At 58.5% G+C, this 17,985-nt stretch overlaps 2 protein-coding genes across 7 annotated transcripts in view; both read left to right on the top strand.

Annotated features, from left to right (window-relative positions):
* VDR (vitamin D receptor) overlaps window positions 1-13,326 on the top strand; it is a 41,283-nt gene extending 27,957 nt beyond the window's left edge. For 5 of the 6 annotated variants that reach the window (XM_064474423.1, XM_064474426.1, XM_064474424.1 and 2 more), the window contains 6 exons: window positions 8,628-8,812; window positions 9,023-9,146; window positions 9,660-9,831; window positions 10,366-10,517; window positions 11,854-11,970; window positions 12,107-13,326. In XM_064474423.1, coding sequence (XP_064330493.1) covers window positions 8,628-8,812; window positions 9,023-9,146; window positions 9,660-9,831; window positions 10,366-10,517; window positions 11,854-11,970; window positions 12,107-12,366 — 1,010 coding nt within the window. In that variant the 3' untranslated portion in view covers window positions 12,367-13,326. The remainder of the gene's footprint in view (window positions 1-8,627; window positions 8,813-9,022; window positions 9,147-9,659; window positions 9,832-10,365; window positions 10,518-11,853; window positions 11,971-12,106) is intronic. The other variant, XM_064474428.1, reaches the window with a different exon arrangement.
* A 704-nt stretch (window positions 13,327-14,030) lies between these two features.
* MYG1 (MYG1 exonuclease) lies at window positions 14,031-17,767 on the top strand. Its single transcript, XM_064474455.1, has 7 exons — window positions 14,031-14,228; window positions 15,167-15,279; window positions 15,357-15,516; window positions 15,748-15,897; window positions 15,985-16,107; window positions 17,006-17,187; window positions 17,281-17,767. Exons 1-7 carry the CDS (start codon window positions 14,046-14,048, stop codon window positions 17,465-17,467), a joined length of 1,098 nt encoding a protein of 365 aa, XP_064330525.1. The 5' UTR covers window positions 14,031-14,045; the 3' UTR covers window positions 17,468-17,767.
* Window positions 17,768-17,985: the final 218 nt, after the last annotated feature.

The raw sequence follows: 17,985 nt of genomic DNA, 5'->3' as shown, positions 1-17,985 counted from the left end.
TCGCCCGGTGATGTCCTCCTCCTCCTCCTCAATTACCCTGCGGCGCAGCAGGCAGGCACGCGAGGGTGAAAGCTGAAAGCCCTATAAGGACTCGAAGAGGACGCAAAGGGCAGGGGATGTGGCGGGTAATGATTGAGAGGAGCTTGTTTAATGATTGAGGCTGTTCCTGTGGTGGTTAGTGATCTGGGGGGTTGCTTTTATCGGAGCCAAGTTGCCTTTGCTGGCTCTTGGCGGGGGGGGGGGAGCATCAGCTTAGAGCATCTGGGGCTGTTTGTGATTAACTCCCAGTTACACTGACTGAACTCACTCCGTCCTGCCCGTGCAAAGTCATCGTCCTCTCCGACGTGTTTTTGCGTGCTCCTTGCTGCATCCAAACAGGGATGAGAGCTGAATGAGCTTCCCCACAGCGACAGTAATTCCCGTTAGCGTGGAACCGGCTCGCGTCTTGCTCTGCCATACCTCTTGGGTTTTTATGTCTTTTGGGGCCCTTATTCTTGCAAAGCGGGTCTGTCCATCCAGCCACGTGCGCAGCAGAGACTTAAATAAATAGCAGAGGGAAGTAAAGTAGTTTTTAACCCAATCCAAACACGCTAATGTTGTTCAAATATTTATTTTCTTCAACTCTATTTATAGATAAGCAGCTTTTAAAAATAAAATGTTTGACACACTTCCTCCTACATACACATGCTTTCCACGTCCTGAGTCTTCAGGAGAAGGCTGTTCTTCGCGTAGTATTCAAACCAAAATAACAGCCTTCTGTTAGGGGACGGTGCAAACAGGACGTCACATCGAATGATTGATGGACCTCAAAATTTGGAAAATGAAAGTGGTGCTCGTTTCCTTACGTGGTGAGCAGAGAGCAAACAGCATCCCACGTCGCAGAGTGCCACCAAAGCACCCGGGTCCTTCAGGAAATCAGAGCTTGTAGGTGTTTGCAGGAAAAAAAAAAAAGCCTAAATTTCCAATTGTCCCAAAGATCGAGCAGAACCATGATGAAGAAAAGATTCCTGGAGCTTCTTTTTTTCACCTAGCAGCTGTGTCCTATAAACAGGGAGAAAAAGACCATGTAACACACTATATGTACCCGTGTTTTGGGTGAATATGAGGACGTGTGAGCCCATGGGTAGCCCATTGGTGCGGTCCATTTGGTGTAGCTGTTGCTAACGAGGGAAATGTGTTGACTTGTACTGGTTAATTACCTGGGAAAGGCCGGAAAATTCAGCGGCAGCGAGGCACAGGGTGCTCGCACCCAGCCGGGGCCAGGTCCCGGGGGGGTGTGTGCTCTCCGCAGGAGTTAACTTGTAAACGACCCCGTTAGCAAACTGTTACTGGCTTAACAAAACCTAACCTAAGGAGATTAAAAATAGCCTTCCTGTGGACTTTGCTGCTGGTTAAATGAAGCGGAACGAGGTGTGCTGCTGTTATTTTTAGGTCGAATCAGGGATCTCGAAGCTCTTGAGGGGGGTTTGTGTCTTCCCCAGGCTGTCTTTGAGGGCGATGAGGGTTGTCACAGGCAAGGCTGGGCCAGTTTGACCCCGCTGCCAACAGAATCTGAAGCAGAAAAGAGGGAGTGAGATGGGGATAAAGAGGAGGAAGAAGAGGGCAGACCCCCGCAGACCTGGTGCCTGTGCTAGTTTGGGGTTTGGTGCAAGCAGACCCTTCTCCATCCCCCGAGTGTGGCGTGGTTGGATGGCCTGGATGATTTTAGACATCTTCAGCTCAACCCATGCAGGGCTGAGCCGTGCTGAGGGTCCCTTCCCCGACGCATGATCCAAGTTTGGGTACAGCCGAACCTGTGGACCAGATGCTGCGGTGATGGGCTGGAGGAGCCGGTGCTTGTCAGGGAGGTGAAGCAAGGAAGGGATCACGTGTGTTCAAGCTCAGAGCAAAAGCCCTGAGCCACCGGGGAGCCGGGGACGGCGTTGGGGCAGCCACTGTCCCCTGAGGAGGGAACAGGCAGGGGAGGAGGTCGAAGCTGGAGGGCAGCCAAGGTTACAGCCATAAGGCCGGAGCAGGATTTATAGCCCCGTCACAATGCCTGGGTTCACCCCAAGCTGTCCGCAGCCAACGTTAGCAAATATTTGTGGTTTTCTTCCTGTCTTATCTGCGCGGGGTAAAGCGCAGGGCAAGCCTGCAGGGCTGCGTGGCGAGCGATCGGCCAAGGAGAAATCGACCTCGCAGCCAGAGCCGTGGTGTTTGGGAACGCTCCTTTTGCCGCTCTCGGGAGCGGTTCCCCTTCGGGCGGCTCCAAGGAGGGCAGGTCTCCAGCCTAGGGGTGCCTTGGTTGCCCTGTCCGCTTGCCACTGGTTTTTCCTAGGATGATGCTTAACTTGAATGTACTTTAAAGCAGGGCAAAGGGTCTGTTGGACTATCCTGCTGGCTTTGGCACTGTTTTGGGTGGCAAAATGCTGAAGTTACCCCTTCCACCCTGCAAAATTGCCTTTTGCCAACTGCCTGGAGCTCAGGAAGGGATGTTTTATCCTTTGGGGCCATGATGGCCAAAGCGTGGGGCATTAGATGGACCCAGGCTCTGCAGCCACCTGTAACCTTTGGGTGATTCACCTTGCTTAGTGTCTCTGCCCCTTCTCCCCCAACTTTTAACAGCTCTCCAGCGTTTGCAGCATACGCACACAGGGACAGGTCTCCTGCCCTGCATGATCTTAAAGGTGTTGCTGCAAAGCAGGAAGATAAATTATGCATCACCAAATCAAGCAGCTGGAGGCACCCACAAGCTTCCTGGAGCTGCAGCAGTCTCATGGCATTGAACTTATTCTCTCCCTGTCACGTTATGTGCTGCTGGGGAGTTATTTTTTGTGCTTGTCACGGTGCCAGTCAGCTGGGAATCAGTGAATATCCTTGGGAGGGTCCCCCGCTGTGTCCTGGGGCAGTTTGTCTGAGGACACGGCTGCAGAAGGACATCGGTGAAGGTGGTTGCAGCTCATTCCCCTCCCTGGTGCTGCAGAAAGGTCTGTAGCTCGCCTGGGATCAGCACCCCATGGATCTTCCCTCCCCTTTTCCAAGGAAAAGGCTTGCTGGGATCTGGTTGAAGTCAGGAGCAGCTGATGCTCAGCATCCTCACTATGAGGCTTGATTTGTGTTCTCAGTGTTGAAAATCCCCAAAGGGGAGGAGGGGAAAAACCAAACCATCATCTTGAAGCCAGAGAGAGGAGTAGAAACTGGAAGGAGATTGTGTGGAGAAAGGGAAATTTCCTCAATTGGTTAGGTGGGGAGCAGAGATGCTCAGGGGGACAGGCAGCGTGAGGGCAGCAGTAGCTGGCAGGGTTACGATGGTTTAGGGTGGGACTGCAGGATGAGGGTGAGCAAGGAGGGAGGTGGTGTTTCCAGCTCTCCTCCGCTTCCCCGAATAGGCGTTGATAACTCAAAACAAAAAAAGCCCCTGCTGTCCCAAACGTGGAATGTGTTATTCCCCGGCCCGGGAGCCGCTGCAGAGCAGCGTTGTGCAACGCTGGCCTCCGGGACGTACGCTGACGCCAGGGACTGGCCAAGAGGCAAAGCAGAAAACACAAGAGGGAGGGAAGAGTCGTGGCTGTCCGGGAAAACGTCACTTGGCAGCAGCTGGAGTTCGCAGGCTGGCCGGGAAGCGTCTCTGCTCCCTGTGGGGAGCTTGAAGCACGTGCTAGAAGCATCCAGCATCCTCTGTAACTAGAGCAGGCTTGGAAGCCGGCAGGGGTTGAGCATCTGGAAAGCCCTCTCTGAAATCTATGGAAGCATAGCTTCAGTTAGCTGTGTCAGAGGGACACTGCCTCCTTGGCAGGAGGAGAGCAGGAGCCAGCGGCCCTGCAGCTGCTGTCGCAGCTCCGATTTGCTCCAGCGCAGGCCTGGGACCTGCGACTTAAATTGCTGCAAGCTTTCCTCCTCGCTGCTTTCCAGGCAAACCCACGTGCTGTAGGAGATGCACACCGGCCAGCCCGTAGCATCCCGTTCACCTCCCTCCCACCATCGCAGTGTTTGTGTTCCTGCCGTACAACATGGGTTTTCTTGCCCTGCCACCCCTTTCCCCATCCCTGTTTGCCGCTGGTTGCACTGTCGACAACACCTGCAGGGGTCTGGCCGCCTTTAGAAATGCTCTGTTTTCGGGTGACAAAGGTGTCTGGGGTGGTCGCAGCTGGGGCTTGGAGGAGGTCAGTGGGGCTGGAAGATGAGGTTTTGGGAGAAGCAGCAGGGATGAATTAGGCTTCACTCCCTGGCTTTAAAGGCTGCATCCTGAGTATTTATTACATGAACTGGTGTAGAGCGATCCTGGGCATCCTCGGCAGTTAAGAAGGCTTACAACACCCTGCAGGGCTGCTCTGGGGATGATTCCCAATCTTGATGCATATGCCTCGTCCCTACAGCGTATTAAACTGCTTCTTTTGCTCCTTGACCCTCATTTAGCCAGGAATCACCCTAAAGCTGCTCCTGCGAGGGGTGTTTCCGCAGTCCTCACTGCAGCCGCTGTCCCAGTGAGATCCCGAATGCCACCCCACAGGCAGGCTGTCCCAGGCTGGGGGAGCAACCACGGGGCTTTTTGCACCCCTGGGGCTGGATGGTGTCCCTGGCTCCAGCTGGGGCATTCAAGCTTCAATGAAATGCTCAAACTCCATCCAGTGAACACGTTTCATGCTTGATGTTTCCTAAACTTCATTTTTGCTTTATATTTGACTGTTCTTTCCTTGCCTGACGGAGTGAGTCTGCCTTCGTGCTGCTCCACATCGTTCTCCAACACTTCCAAGTCCCTGTTTTTGGCCGGGGTGGCAGGGTTGTATCCTTGCCTGGCTGGCTGCATCCTCCTGTGCTCGGCAACCTCAGTGCAACCCTCGGTGTCGGCCGTGGCTCTCCCTGCTGTCCTTGTGGTGCCTCCCAAAAAGGGGCCAGCGTCTGTCTGGAAGCGATGGGCAGATGTTATCTCAGCCTCCGCATGGACTTTGGGTCAGGGCAGCCCACAAACGCTCAGCCACATCCCCGGTTGTGCTAGGAGTCTGTGGCTAGATGTTTCCAGCTCAGGATTTGGGAGGAGATCAGATCCGGGGCGTGAGCCAGGATCTTGAGGGGAAGGTGCAGGGGTTGAGCTGCTTCCCCATCCCATATTCCCCCTTGAGGCAGGCCGGGATGCAGCGGGCAGCATCTATCCTTTGAGTACAAAGTGAGTGAGTCAAATCCTTTTCCCCAGGACTTTATAAAAGCAGGTGAGTCACTGCCCTGACATCCCTCATCCACGTTACCACCGGTTCTATTGAGAAGCCGTTCCTCTGGCACGGCCAAGCAAAGCGCGCCTCAGGTTTGCCGCTCCCCGGCGTCACCGGGAACGATTTCACCAGAAACGCTGGGGGCGGTTGGGAATCCGCAGCACTGGTGCCAGGCTGTGTCTTGGCTTGCACAAGTACCGCTGTGTCATGGCATGAGCGTTCACAGCACCAGACAAGCTGGGAGGGAATCGTAACTCCCTTTTATCTGACTTTTTTTTTTTTTTTTTAAACACCTGTAGGGCTTCCTTTGGGTTTTAGTCTCCTGTGAGCTACAGCAAGGGCTATCAGAGCATAGGCCTTTAGTAAGGCCTTTGGCACTGCCTCCCACAGCATCCTCCTGGAGAAGCTGGCTGCTCTCGGCTTGGACAAGCGCACTCTGCGCTGGGTTAAAAGCTGGCTGGTGGCCGAGCCCAGAGAGTGGTGGTGAACGGAGTCATGTCCAGTTGGCGGCCAGTCACGAGTGGTGTTCCCCAGGGCTCAGTGCTGGGGTCCTCGTGTTTAATGGCTTTATCAATGATCTGGGGGAGGGGATCGAGGGCGCCCTCAGGGAGATGCAGGTGACACCAAGCTGGGTGGGGGTGTCAATCGGCTGGAGGGCAGGAAGGCTCTGCAGGGGGACCTGGGCAGGCTGGAGCGATGGGCTGAGCTCAGCCGTGTGAGGTTTAACAAGGCCAAGTGCCGGGCCCTGCCCTTGGGTCACACCAACCCCAGGCAGCGCCCCAGGCCTGGGGCAGAGGGGCTGGGAAGGGCCCGGCGGAGAAGGCCCTGGGGGTGCTGGCTGACAGCCGGCTGGGCATGAGCCAGCAGGGCCCGGGTGGCCAAGGAGGCCACCAGCCCCCGGGCTTGTGTCAGCACTGGTGCGGCCAGCAGGGGCCGGGCAGGGATGGGGCCCCTGTGCTCGGCCCTGGGGAGGCCCCACCCCAAATGCTGGGCTCAGGTTTGGGCCCCTCGGGACAAGAAGGGCCTGGAGGGGCTGGAGCGTGTCCAGAGAAGGGCAGCGGGGCTGGGGCAGGGTCTGGAGCACAAGTGTGCTGGGGGGCGGCTGGGGGAGCTGGGGGGGTTTAGCCTGGAGAAGGGGGGGCTGAGGGGAGCCCTTCTCGCTCTCTGCAGCTGCCTGAGAGGGGCTGGAGTGAGGGGGGGGCTGGTCTCTGCTCCCAAGTCACCAGTGACAGGGCGAGAGGGAACGGCCTCAAGCTGCGTCAGGGGAGGTTTAGGTTGGACATTAGGAAAAACCTCTTCACCGACAGGGCTCTCAAGCATTGGCACAGGCTGCCCAGGGAGGTGGTGGAGTCTCCATCCCTGGAGGTATTTAAAAGAAGGGTAGACGTGGTGCTTGAGGCTATGGTTTAGTGGTGGCCTGGGCAGCGACAGGTTAGCGGTTGGACTCGGTGCTCTTAAGGGTCTTTTCCAACATTAACGATTCTATGATTAAGTACAAAACCCAGGACCTGCTGCCGGCCAGAGCCACGACCCATTTTTGTCACCATGGCTGGCAGTTTGGCGATGGATTCACAGCAGCGCGCAGCCCCCGTGCTCTGCCGAGCCTCGGTGCAGCCGGCAGCCCTGGGGTGTGCAGGGGAGCTGGATGCTGCATTGCACGGACCCCGTACAGGGAAATCTGGCTGCCTTAGGGGATCGCACCTTGCCAGCATTTGTTCCCTTGCTAAGTGATGCTTTGGGAAATGCTTTTGCTTTTCATCTCCTACCAGACTGAGAAACGCTGTCACCTCGCTGTTTCAAATCTGTTTGAGGGCTGGATTTCCTAAAGGTGGGTGGGAAATCCCATGGAGGTTTCCCTTGCAATCTTGCCCCAACACAGAAACATCCTTTTCTTTCTAGTCCACTCTGTGGATGCTTCCTAATTTCAGGTCAATTCACTTGCAGGCTCTGAGCTGTGCTTGGTGTAGACACCTGCACTAATCCCTCCCAAAGCCCCGATGCTCGGGACAGACCATGCTGGCAAAGACTTTGAACACCACGGCCACAGCCCAAGTGCTTGGCTCTTCGCCCTATCCTCCTTCCCAGCCCCACGTGGCTCTTTTCCTACGGATGCTGCCTCATCTATGAAGTTTCCCTTCTTGCATGCAGTGCCCAGATGGGATCTGATGCTTTTGTAATAAAAACCAGGATGGGAGGTGGCAAAATCCTCATTTTTCTCCCCAAGCAGTCGTGCTGCTCCCTGCAGAACTGGCTGTAACGTGCCGATGGTGGGAGCAACCTTTTGGCCCGAGCCGGTCGTTCCCGTGCCTCTTAGATCTTCAAGGCCCCTCAGATTGTGCAAGTTTGAAAACATATTGGAAAAATGCCGTCGGCTAAAGGTGGCAGAAGGGAACGGGGACTGCAAACAGTTCCTTGCCTCGAGCCCTGCGACCGTGGCTCCTGCTGCCCTTCGCCAACCTCTCGTCCCAAGTCCCACCTCGACTCGCCCAGCATCCAATCTCTCTGCAACCCAAGGCAGGCAGAAAGCCGCCTGTCATCAGATAACGTGCTTGGGTTTTTTTTTATAATGATGGGTTAAAGAGCTAATAACATCTTGAGGAATGGGCCTTGCTATTTTTAGGACCTGCTGGTTGGTGTGTATTAATGAGCTTTTCTGAATGTGTGACTCTTACAAGGATGGGGGGTTACTACCCCAAGAGATCACTGCGGTTCCCTGTTGCTTTTCTGCTCTTTCAAGCCTGTGAGCCTAGTCAGGTCTTTAAGCTCTTTTTATAAAGGTAAGATTTGAGCCTAAATTGCCTGTGGAAGCTCCCTTTCCCTAAATAAATGCGAGAAGCCTCGCGGATCGCCTTTGAGTCCAACCCTTGGCTGCTGCCGAAGGTTGTCACCCTTAACACAAACCATAAATACCCAACCCTGGGCGTGGGGGTACATTTATATCTCCCCTTAGCTTAAAAGTACTTGTGATGCTGCAGAAGTGCTGCTGGATACTTAGACTATCGCCGCTGCAGCGTGATAGCGGGACACGGAGGCTGAGTGATGCCGCAGCGGGCTCCCTCTGTTGTCGGGCGCTGACAGCGGCGCAGGAGCCATGCTGGAGTGAGATGAACCCACTGGCCTGCCTCTTGCAGGACCAAGTTTTCTTTCACCTGAAAGCACAGAGCAAACAGCGGGGTTGCAGCACGGAGCAGACGTGTGGCTGCGCTGACGTGACCTTATTTGCACCTGGTCCTTGCCTAAAAGCACCCAAATGGGTTATAAACTGTTGTGGTCTCATAGCGGGAAGCTGTGACCTGGCAGTCGAGGACAGGAGCAGGACGAGATTGATGCAGGTTTAATAATTGATTAGCAAGGTGATGGGGGTGCTGGCTGCAGTGGCCCGGGGTTGCTTCAGTCCCTGTTGCCCTGCGCCTGTTTCTGATGCTTTCCCTGTCCCTGCAGTCATCTTGACAGACGAGGAAGTTCAGAGGAAGCGTGAGATGATACTGAAGCGCAAGGAGGAGGAAGCACTGAGGGAGAGCTTGAAGCCCAAACTCTCAGAGGAGCAGCAGAAAGTCATTGACATCCTCCTCGAGGCTCATCGCAAGACCTACGACCCCACGTACGCCGACTTCACCAAGTTTCGGGTACGTCCAGGGCACACCAGCCCTAATTCCCCTGCACAGGATCAAGCAGTTCCTGCCCAGATACACCAAACCCGTTTCATCCCATGCCCTCTCCCTGGAGAGGAGTTAAAAACCCCAGCGTAAGAACCCTGATGCTGTTGGCAGCAGGTGAACACCTGCCATCAAATTGCTCTCCCAGCCCTGTTCCTCACATCCTGCTCTCTCTTCCAGCCTCCCGTGAGAAGCAACCCCAGCAACAGGGGTGCAGCAAGGTCCCCCTCCATTCTCACCCAAGATTTGTCATCGGAGGACTCCACTGACCTCTTTGGCTCCGATGCCTTCAGTACGTTTCCAGGTACCGCACTCGCCCCTCTGTATGTGATAGGGGTAGAAGTGCAGCAGCTTTACTAAGTCTGGCCATTTAGACCCTTGTTTTACCTCTTCTGGGGAGTTTATTTGACTGTAAGACCTTCCTGGGGGGTGTTGCAAAGGCTTTTTGGGAGCAAAAAGCATTAAGCGTTTGGCTGGATCGTGGCCCTGCAGACCTCTGTGTGTCTGAGCCCTCCAGGATGGCCAAGAGGAGCGTGAACGGGAATGCTGGGCTGCATCATCGCTGCTCTGGCTGCGGTCAGACTTGATCACTGCACAGGAGAGGAGTTAAAGGCCTCACTGCAAAAGTCTTGATGCTGTTGGCAGCCAGCGAACAACTGCTCTCCCGGCCCCGTTCCTCGTGTCCTGCTGTCTAAACGCAACGCAAAGTGCTCCTGGCCAGCGGGATGCCGTTCCTGCTGCGGGCTGGCATCACTCTCCTCACCTATAATGTCTTGCCCACAACCGAGGTACCCTCTGACCATCTCCCTCTCTCCAGAGTCTGTGGAGCCCCAGATGTTTTCGAACCTGGTCCTCTCCGAGGAGAATGACGAGAGCTCCTCCATGAACATCGACTTCTCCCACCTCTCCATGCTCCCGCACTTGGCCGACCTGGTCAGCTACAGCATACAGAAGGTGATCGGCTTTGCCAAAATGATCCCGGGATTCAGGTGAGATGTTTGCTCCCAGATCTGATGTTTGTGGTGGTTTCCGCTCTTGGAAATCCCGTCCTACTCTTCACAGCCAGATCACTTTTCTTTGTTTCATCTTCACAGCTGTCCCTCAGGCTCTGTTCCCTTCCCAGGTCTGTTCCTACTTTCATGTTTTTCTGCCTCTCCTCCTTCCTGGGGTTACTCGTCTCCTATTTTACCTTGTCTGATTCACCCAGACTCTGTCAGCAAAGTGCTTGAGCTCCTAAGAAAGATGCTCGAGGCGACCATGGGAGTGGTCCCGTCCTGGTCTGTGAAGGACTTCAGGTCCTGTTTAACTCCAGGCTGGTGCCCAGGGTGCTGAGTGGTGCCACTCAGAAAATGTAGCTGCAGAAATACCTGCTGCTTAATTACATAGAAACCTGGGGTGAGGGAGAAGCTGGGGTGCCCCCAGCAAAGGGACCAAGTTACCAATGGAGAACCTGGTGCATGGGCAGTGTGGGCTGTTCCTTCGCTCACCAGACAGGTCTCACATCACCCTCTTCCCCCGTCCAGGAACTTGGCAGCAGAGGACCAGATCGCCCTGCTGAAATCCAGCGCCATTGAGGTGATCATGCTGCGCTCGAACCAGTCCTTCACCCTCGAGGACATGACGTGGACCTGCGGTAGCAATGACTTCAAGTACAGGATCAGCGATGTCACCCAAGGTAAAGGCTGCCAGTCACTCTCCTGCTTGCTGCGGGCTAAGAAGTGTCATCCCAGCCTTAAATTCAGATGCAAAAATCCCATGCTGAGCAGTCTGGAAGCAGGGATGTGTTGGCAGGGTGCATGGCTGCGGAAGGCGGTAGCACCAGCAGCTCGGCAGTGCCACGGCTGGGCCGAGATCCCCATCCCCGCATCAGCTGTGCTCTGTTCATCTCCCCAGCCGCGCTATGGCACGTGTGGAAAGTGCCCGGCGGAGAAGGCCCTGGGGGTGCTGGCTGACACCAGTGACAGGGCGAGAGGGAACGGCCTCAAGCTGCGTCAGGGGAGGTTTAGGTTGGAGATGAGGGAAAATGCCTTCCCTGCCAGAGGGGTCAGGCCCTGGCACAGGCTGCCCAGGGAGGTGGGGGAGTCACCATCCCTGGGGGGGTTCAAACACCGTGCAGCCGTGGCACTTGGGGACATGGTTTAGGAGGCCTGGGGGTGTTGGGCTGGACTTGATGATCCATGAGGTCTTTTCCAACCTTAATGATTCTATGATGCTGCAGCTGGACCAGGTGTTGGGAAAGAGCCATTAACTTGTGAAGGAAAGCAAAGCTGGAGCATGGCTGTAGCTCAGAGCTTTCTCCAGCCCCTCTGCCCTGCAATGAGGGTTGAGTTCAGTTTGCTCCAAGCTGCCGTGAGGGCTGGAAGGCTGCTGTGCCTTCCCGCTGCTGCTGCTCTGCAGCCAGGAAGCCCTTCTGCTGGGAAAGGTGGTGAATCCTGGCCTAAACCTCCCCCACTTGAGCATCTGGGGACCAGCATGGAGAACAGGATGTGCAGATGATATAATATGGACCTTAAATCTCTCCCTGCACCTGGAAGAGCCTTAGAGTAACCCAGGGATGCCGAGATCCTCAGTGCAAGGGCAGAGATCCCCCAGCGAGGTCCCAGGAGAATCAGAGCAAGCAGCATGTTGGGACCAGGCACAGGGCAGTGGGTACCCACTGAAAACAGGAGAGAGCTCTGCTTGCAGCGAGGGCACACAGGGTGTGGACTGTGATACTTGTGCAGGACACGGGAAGCGTGGAAGTGACGATAACGAGGTAAAATATCTGTAGGTTAATTATCTTTATAGATTTCGAAAGCAAAATCTGCTCCATAATCTCCTGCTTTAGAGAAACTGCCGGGGAGAAAAGTACAAATAAAAACCAACAAGTTTTAAGCTCTACCAAAAGTTGTCTTCCACTGTCCCAGCTCTGCTGTGCTGAAAGAGGAGGTGTTGAGCTCCATGCTCATCCTGCAGCTGTGGGAGATCTTGTTCCAGAGCAGGCTGTGCTAAAGCTCCTTTTCTCTTCCCAGCTGGCCACAGCATGGACCTGCTCGAGCCGCTTGTGAAATTCCAGGTTGGCTTGAAGAAGCTGAACCTTCACGAAGAAGAGCACGTGCTCCTCATGGCCATCTGCATCCTGTCCCCAGGTAGGAGGACACGCATCCCCCAGGGTCACGAACCTGCCAGGTTTTGGCTGCATCCCCAAAAACATCACCTTTCCCTGCCTCTCCATCACGACCGGCTGGGAAAAGGGAATCACCCTGGGTCCCTGGTGTTTCCTAGATCGCCCAGGTGTGCAGGACACCTCGCTGGTGGAATCCCTCCAGGATCGCCTCTCGGAGATCCTCCAGACCTACATCCGCTGCAGGCACCCTCCTCCCGGCAGCCGCCTGCTCTACGCCAAGATGATCCAGAAGCTGGCCGACCTACGGAGCCTGAACGAGGAGCACTCCAAGCAGTACCGCTGCCTCTCCTTCCAGCCCGAGCACAGTATGCAGCTCACGCCGCTGGTGCTCGAGGTCTTCGGCAACGAGATCTCCTGACTCCGGCCGTGGGGTTGAACCACCCACCAGTAAAGGGATAAGTCAGCCTGGCTTCCCCAAGGCAGCGAGCGGAGGGACGTGACCCCGGGCAGGAGTTTTGTACATAGACGGTTTGGTTTCACACTACTGGAGGTCCTGCTTTGTCTCCTCATCCACGGCGCCTGAGGTTTGCCTGCTGCGGAGCGGTGACAGACCCAGATCCGTGTGGTTTCCCCCCACTCCGCGAGCAGCTTTTCCGCTCGCCTGCCGTCTGGGAGAGCTGACTTATCCCTTTATGGATATTTTGAGTCTGGGTCGCCTCAAATCACTTCTTTCTTGACCCGAAAAATCGGGCTGCTTGGAAGGAGTAGTACTGTGGTGTTTTTGTGTGGGGAGATGGACTCTACTCCCCTCCTAAAATCTGCAATGCTCGCCCCCCACCCCTGCTTTTAAAGGGAGATGCTGATTGAATTGCACCCCCTCAAAGCCCTGCCAGAAAATGCCATGGGCTGTGTCCCCACAGACCAGTTAAAACCACTCCCGTGAACTGCTGTGAGACTGGGACGAAGCCAAAGACACCTGTATCAGCCCCGAGAGGGGGAATTTGTCCTCGGCCCTCAGAGGGAACAGCCGGACGAGCTGTAATGAGCAATCCCAACACTACTGCCTGGCTTTGGGGGAGCAGGGCTATCTCGGGGCCACTCCTCCGCTCTCTGAGCTGACCCCCTTTGCTGCGGATCTTGCGCAGGACCCGCGTGATGCCCGCGCCCCGTGACGGCGTCGCGGGAAAGGACCGCAGTCCCGGCTCGGCTTCGGCACCTTGGGGTGTCCCGTGCCATGCTGCAAGCAGGTGCTGGGGGCTCCTCTGTGCCCCCATCCCCCCTCGGTGCTGGTGGAGCAACCCCTGGGGTGGGGGGCTTGGGGCTGGGGGGGGTCTCGGCGCCTGCACAGTGTCTGGGAGGGGTCCCAGCTCGCTGCCGGGTGCTGCTCCTTGCAAATAAACTCTTGCTTGGGAACGGCGCCTGGGGTGGTCTTTTTTATTGCGTGTCCGTCTGTCCGTGGGTGGGCTGTGCAGGACCGTGTATGTCTGTCCATCCTGGGAGGGGCTGGTGCAGGTCTCCGCGTGGGCCGGGCAGCCCCAGTGCCCACGTCCGTGTCTGCGCGCCCTTGCGCGCTCCCGCGTGCACGCCGCTGTGCCCGTCGGTCCGACTGCGCGCCCCCCGCCCGCCCCAGGGCGGGGCGCGCCCCGCCCTGGCCCCGCCCCCGCGGTGCCGTGCAGGGCGCATGCGCAGCCGCCACAGGGCGCGGTCGGGCGGTGGTCGCGCGCATGCGCAATCCCGTAGAGGCGTGTGCTGGGCGGGGTGATCTGGCGCAGGCGCGCGGCGGAGGGGCGGGGACCAGGGTGAATTGGCGCATGCGCAGGGCAGAAGGGCGAGGACTGGGCGGGACTGGCGAAGGGGCGGGGCGGATGCGTGGAAACAGGGCGCGGTTGACGCATGCGTAGAGCGAATGGGCGGAGGGGTGGGCGGTGCGCCGCTTGCGCAGAGCGGCGGGGAGGGGTCGGGTGGGGCTGACGCATGCGCAGACTGAAAAGCCGCAAGGTGCGCGGGAGACATTGGCGCATGCGCCACATGGAAGCGTAGGGGTGCGGCTCTGCGCATGCGAAATACCGTGGCGGGGGGGAGTGTGCACTCGCGCGCATGCGCAGTGCAATGCGCGCCGTCCGCCTCATGGCCGCCGCCGTGGGTACCAGGAGCGGGGCCGTGGCCGGACCCAAGCGGCCGCGGTCCGAGCCCGCCGTGAGCATCGGCACCCACGATGGCACCTTCCACTGCGACGAGGTGTTGGCGTGCTACCTGCTGCGCCTCCTGCCCCGCTACCGGGTACGGCCCTGAGGCACCGGGCGGCGGCACCGCGGTTGCGGCCGTGCTCGGGCCCCCTCTCAACCGGGCCGGCTCCCTCCCGGGACCCCTGCGACGGGACGGAGACACCGTGCAACAACCCGACCCCTGCTCGCCCTCGAGTCCCGGCCACTCCTCGGAGCTACCCTTAGATGCCCAGTGCCCTTTCGGGGTCCCCCGTTACCCGGGGGCATCTCTCCGGATTCCCGATCGCACCCGGAGGCCAACCTTAGGTCCCCAGACACACCTGTGAGTCCCTGGTCCCGCCTGGGGGCCACTCTTCGGGTCCCCAGTCCCACTTGGGGTCCCTGGTTGCACCTGGGAGCCACGTTCTGGGTGCCCAGACACGCTTGGGCATCCCTGGGACCACCCTTCAGTCCCCAGTCCTACTTGAGGATCCCTGGTCACACCTATGGGCCACCCTTAGGTTCCCCAGACACCCTTGTGGGTCCCTGGTCCCACCTGGGGGCCACCCTTCAGTCCCCAGTCCCACTTGTGGCTCCCTGGTCCCACCCAGGGGCCGCCCTTATGTCCTCAGTCCCTCCTTGGGGGTTCTTGGGACCACCTTTCAGTCCCCAGTCCGACTTGAGGGTCCCTAGTCACACCTGGGGGCCACCCTTAGGTCCCCAGTCCTTCCTTGCGTGTTCCTGGTCCCACGCAGTGGCCACCCGTAGGTCCTCAGTCCCTTCTTGGGGTCCCTGGGCCACCCTGTGGCCACCCATAGGTCACCAGTCACAACTCATGGTCCCTAGTTGCACCTGGCAGCCACCCTTCAGGTCCCCAGTCCCACCTGGGGGCCACCTTTAAGTTTTCAGTGCCTTCTTGGGGTCCCTGGTCTCACAAGGAGCAGCTCTTGGGGGTCCCCGGTTGCTGCTGGAGACCACCCTGGGGCTCCCAGCCTCACTCCACCCCTCTGGCAGGATGCGGAGGTGGTGCGAACCCGGGACCCCCAGCGCCTGGCCCAGTGCGATGTGGTTGTGGACGTAGGGGGTGAGTACGACCCTGAGCGACACCGCTACGACCATCACCAGAGGTGAGGCCCCCCCACGTTGGACGCCAGGGTCCCCTGGATGCTGGGGGTCCCTTGGAGCTGACCCCGTGGCCCTGCAGGTCCTTCACACAGTCCATGCGGAGCCTGCGGCCTGACAAGCCGTGGACCACGAAGCTGAGCAGCGCCGGGCTGGTCTATTGCCACTTCGGCTCCCAGATCCTCGCGGGGCTCCTGGGGCAGCCAGAGGACAGCCCTGTTGTGACAGCGCTCTACGATAAGGTACCGGGGGAGCCAGGAGAGTTGGGGGGGGGGTGTGGAGCTTTAGGAGCTTTAACCCTGCCAGTGCTGCACAGCTTTTCCCCAGGGCTTCTCCTTGGTGGGGGTCACCCTGTAGAAGTGCACTCTGGGAAGGGGGACCCCATAAAAGAGGGGACCAGTTTGTTCCAGCTACTGGTGCGCAGTGGGGCTCCCATCTGGGCTGACCCCCAGTGCCCTCCGCTCTGTCCCCAGCTGTATGAGAACTTTGTGGAGGAGATCGATGCCATCGACAACGGCATCGCACAGGCAGAGGGGGAGCCCCGCTACGCCCTCACCACCACCCTCAGCGCCCGCGTGGGACACCTGAACCCCCGCTGGAACGACCCCGACCAGGACACCGAGGTGGGGATGGGGACTGTGGCATGGGGAGGGACACAGCATGGGGCCACCCTGCTTGGGGTCACCACTGACCCTCCTCTGTGTCCCCAGGCGGGGTTCAGGCGGGCGATGGAGCTGGTCGGGGGTGAGTTCATGGACCGACTCGACTACTACCACCGCGCCTGGCTGCCCGCACGGGCACTGGTGGAGGAAGCCATCCGTCGACGCTTCGAGGTACCCACCGTGCCAATTCTGGGAGGTCAGAAAGTTTGGGAGGGGCATGGGGTGAGGAGAGGCTGGGTGCCCATGGTATAAACCTCCCTGCACAGCCCAGGGCGTGCCTTGCACCCCATAGCCCTACGCACAGCTGTGCACCCCATCCCGTACCCCTGCACACAGCTGTGGACCCCCTTCCATTCCCCTGTACACCTATGCACGGCCGTGCACCCCCTCCTGTGCCCCTATATCCTTACCTATGGCCGTGCACCCCCTCCTGTGCCCCTATATCCTTACCTATGGCCGTGCACCCCCTCCTGTGCCCCTATATCCTTACCTATGGCCGTGCACCCCCTCCTGTGCCCCTATATCCTTACCTATGGCCGTGCACCCCCTCCTGTGCCCCTATATCCTTACCTATGGCCGTGCACCCCCTCCTGTGCCCCTATATCCTTACCTATGGCCGTGCACCCCCTCCTGTGCCCCTATATCCTTACCTATGGCCGTGCACCCCCTCCTGTACCCCTATATCCTTATCTACGCCTGTGCACCCCCTCCTGTGCCCCTATACCTATGTATTGCTGTACACACCCGTACCCCCACACGGCCATGTACCCCACGCCCCATACCCTGCACATGACCCACCTGTACCCTAGTATCCTCATGCACCCCCCCGTGCACTCCCACATCACTGTGCATGATCACACACCTTCCCATGCTCCCCTGGACCCCCTTTGTGCACCCCAACATCACACACACACGCTCACGCACCCCAGAGCTCCCTGTGCAGGCTCGGCAGAGCACCCAGCAGCAGACACATGTGGGTGGGGGCGGGAAACCGAGACGGGCGGCAGTTTGGGGGCCGCGTGGGCAGGACCCCCGTGTGCCCAGTGTGTGTCCCCCCCTCCCCAACCAGGTGGATGCGAGCGGGATGGTGCTGGAGCTCCCGCAGGGCGGCTGCCCCTGGAAGGAGCACGTCTTCAGCCTGGAGCAGGAACTGGCGCTGCCCAAACCCCTCCAGCTGGTGCTTTTCGCCGACCGCAGCGGGCAGTGGCGGGTGCAGAGCGTCCCGACGGGGCCACACACCTTCCAGAGCCGGTGAGACCCATCCCCTCGCCGTGTCCCCCCGCCACGGCAGCATCCCCCGCCACAGCAGGTTGTCACCCACTGCCTCCTTCTCCCCCCCGACAGCCTCCCTCTCCCCGAGCCCTGGCGAGGCGTCCGGGACGAGGCGCTGTCCCAGCTCACCGGCATCCCCGGTTGCGTCTTCGTACACGCCAGCGGCTTCATCGGAGGCAACCGCACGCGGGAGGGGGCGTTGGAGATGGCCCGGCGGACGCTGGCGCAGCGGCCTGAGGCGGGGGCGCAGAGCGGATGAGCCCCCTCCCATCACCGTCACCCCAAAAGGGACCCCTTGCCCTGCGTGGGGGCGGTTCCAGGGACGGCTGGGATCATCCCGCATGGCATGCGTAATGGGATCGTGGTGGGATGCTAACTGGGAGCTGGCTCCCCCCCAGGGGTGTTGCTTCTACCAGTCCCAGTGTTGGACTGGTGCAAACCCAGTCAGAGCCCAAACCACGAGACTTCTTGGATCCATTTCTCTGAAGGTTGTCCCCAGTCTTGATATGTATCTGCTGCCAACAGGTTTCCAACGCCAGTAAAAACCAGTGTGTTCCTAGTGCGTTCGCTCCTCAGGCAGTGGGGGGGCTAGTGGAGGGAATGTGGGGGGCTCTTTGGGGGGGGTAGGGGGATTCTTGGGGGGGGATAGGGCTGTGTGTGGTGATACGGGGTTGCAAGGGGCTGTGAATTGGGGTGCAGAAGTGGGTGCAGTCATCACCCCCCCCTACAGGGAGAGGAACCCAGGCGTCCTGCTCCCCCCTCCCGCCATAAAACCAT

The sequence above is a fragment of the Phalacrocorax carbo genome, chromosome 27 (assembly GCF_963921805.1).
Source record: "Phalacrocorax carbo chromosome 27, bPhaCar2.1, whole genome shotgun sequence".
Taxonomy (NCBI): domain Eukaryota; kingdom Metazoa; phylum Chordata; class Aves; order Suliformes; family Phalacrocoracidae; genus Phalacrocorax; species Phalacrocorax carbo.
Note: the sequence above shows the minus strand (reverse complement) of the source record. Positions and strands in the feature narration are given on the sequence as shown.

What these genes read in the sequence shown, in the direction of transcription:
- MYG1 (XM_064474455.1), top strand. Translation starts at nt 14,046, where the DNA reads ATGCGCAGTGCAATGCGCGCCGTCCGCCTCATGGCCGCCGCCGTGGGT. An exon ending in GCCTCCTGCCCCGCTACCGG is followed by an intron (nt 14,229 to 15,166) that starts GTACGGCCCTGA and finishes CCCCTCTGGCAG; the next exon opens with GATGCGGAGGTGGTGCGAAC. An exon ending in CCATCCGTCGACGCTTCGAG is followed by an intron (nt 16,108 to 17,005) that starts GTACCCACCGTG and finishes CTCCCCAACCAG; the next exon opens with GTGGATGCGAGCGGGATGGT.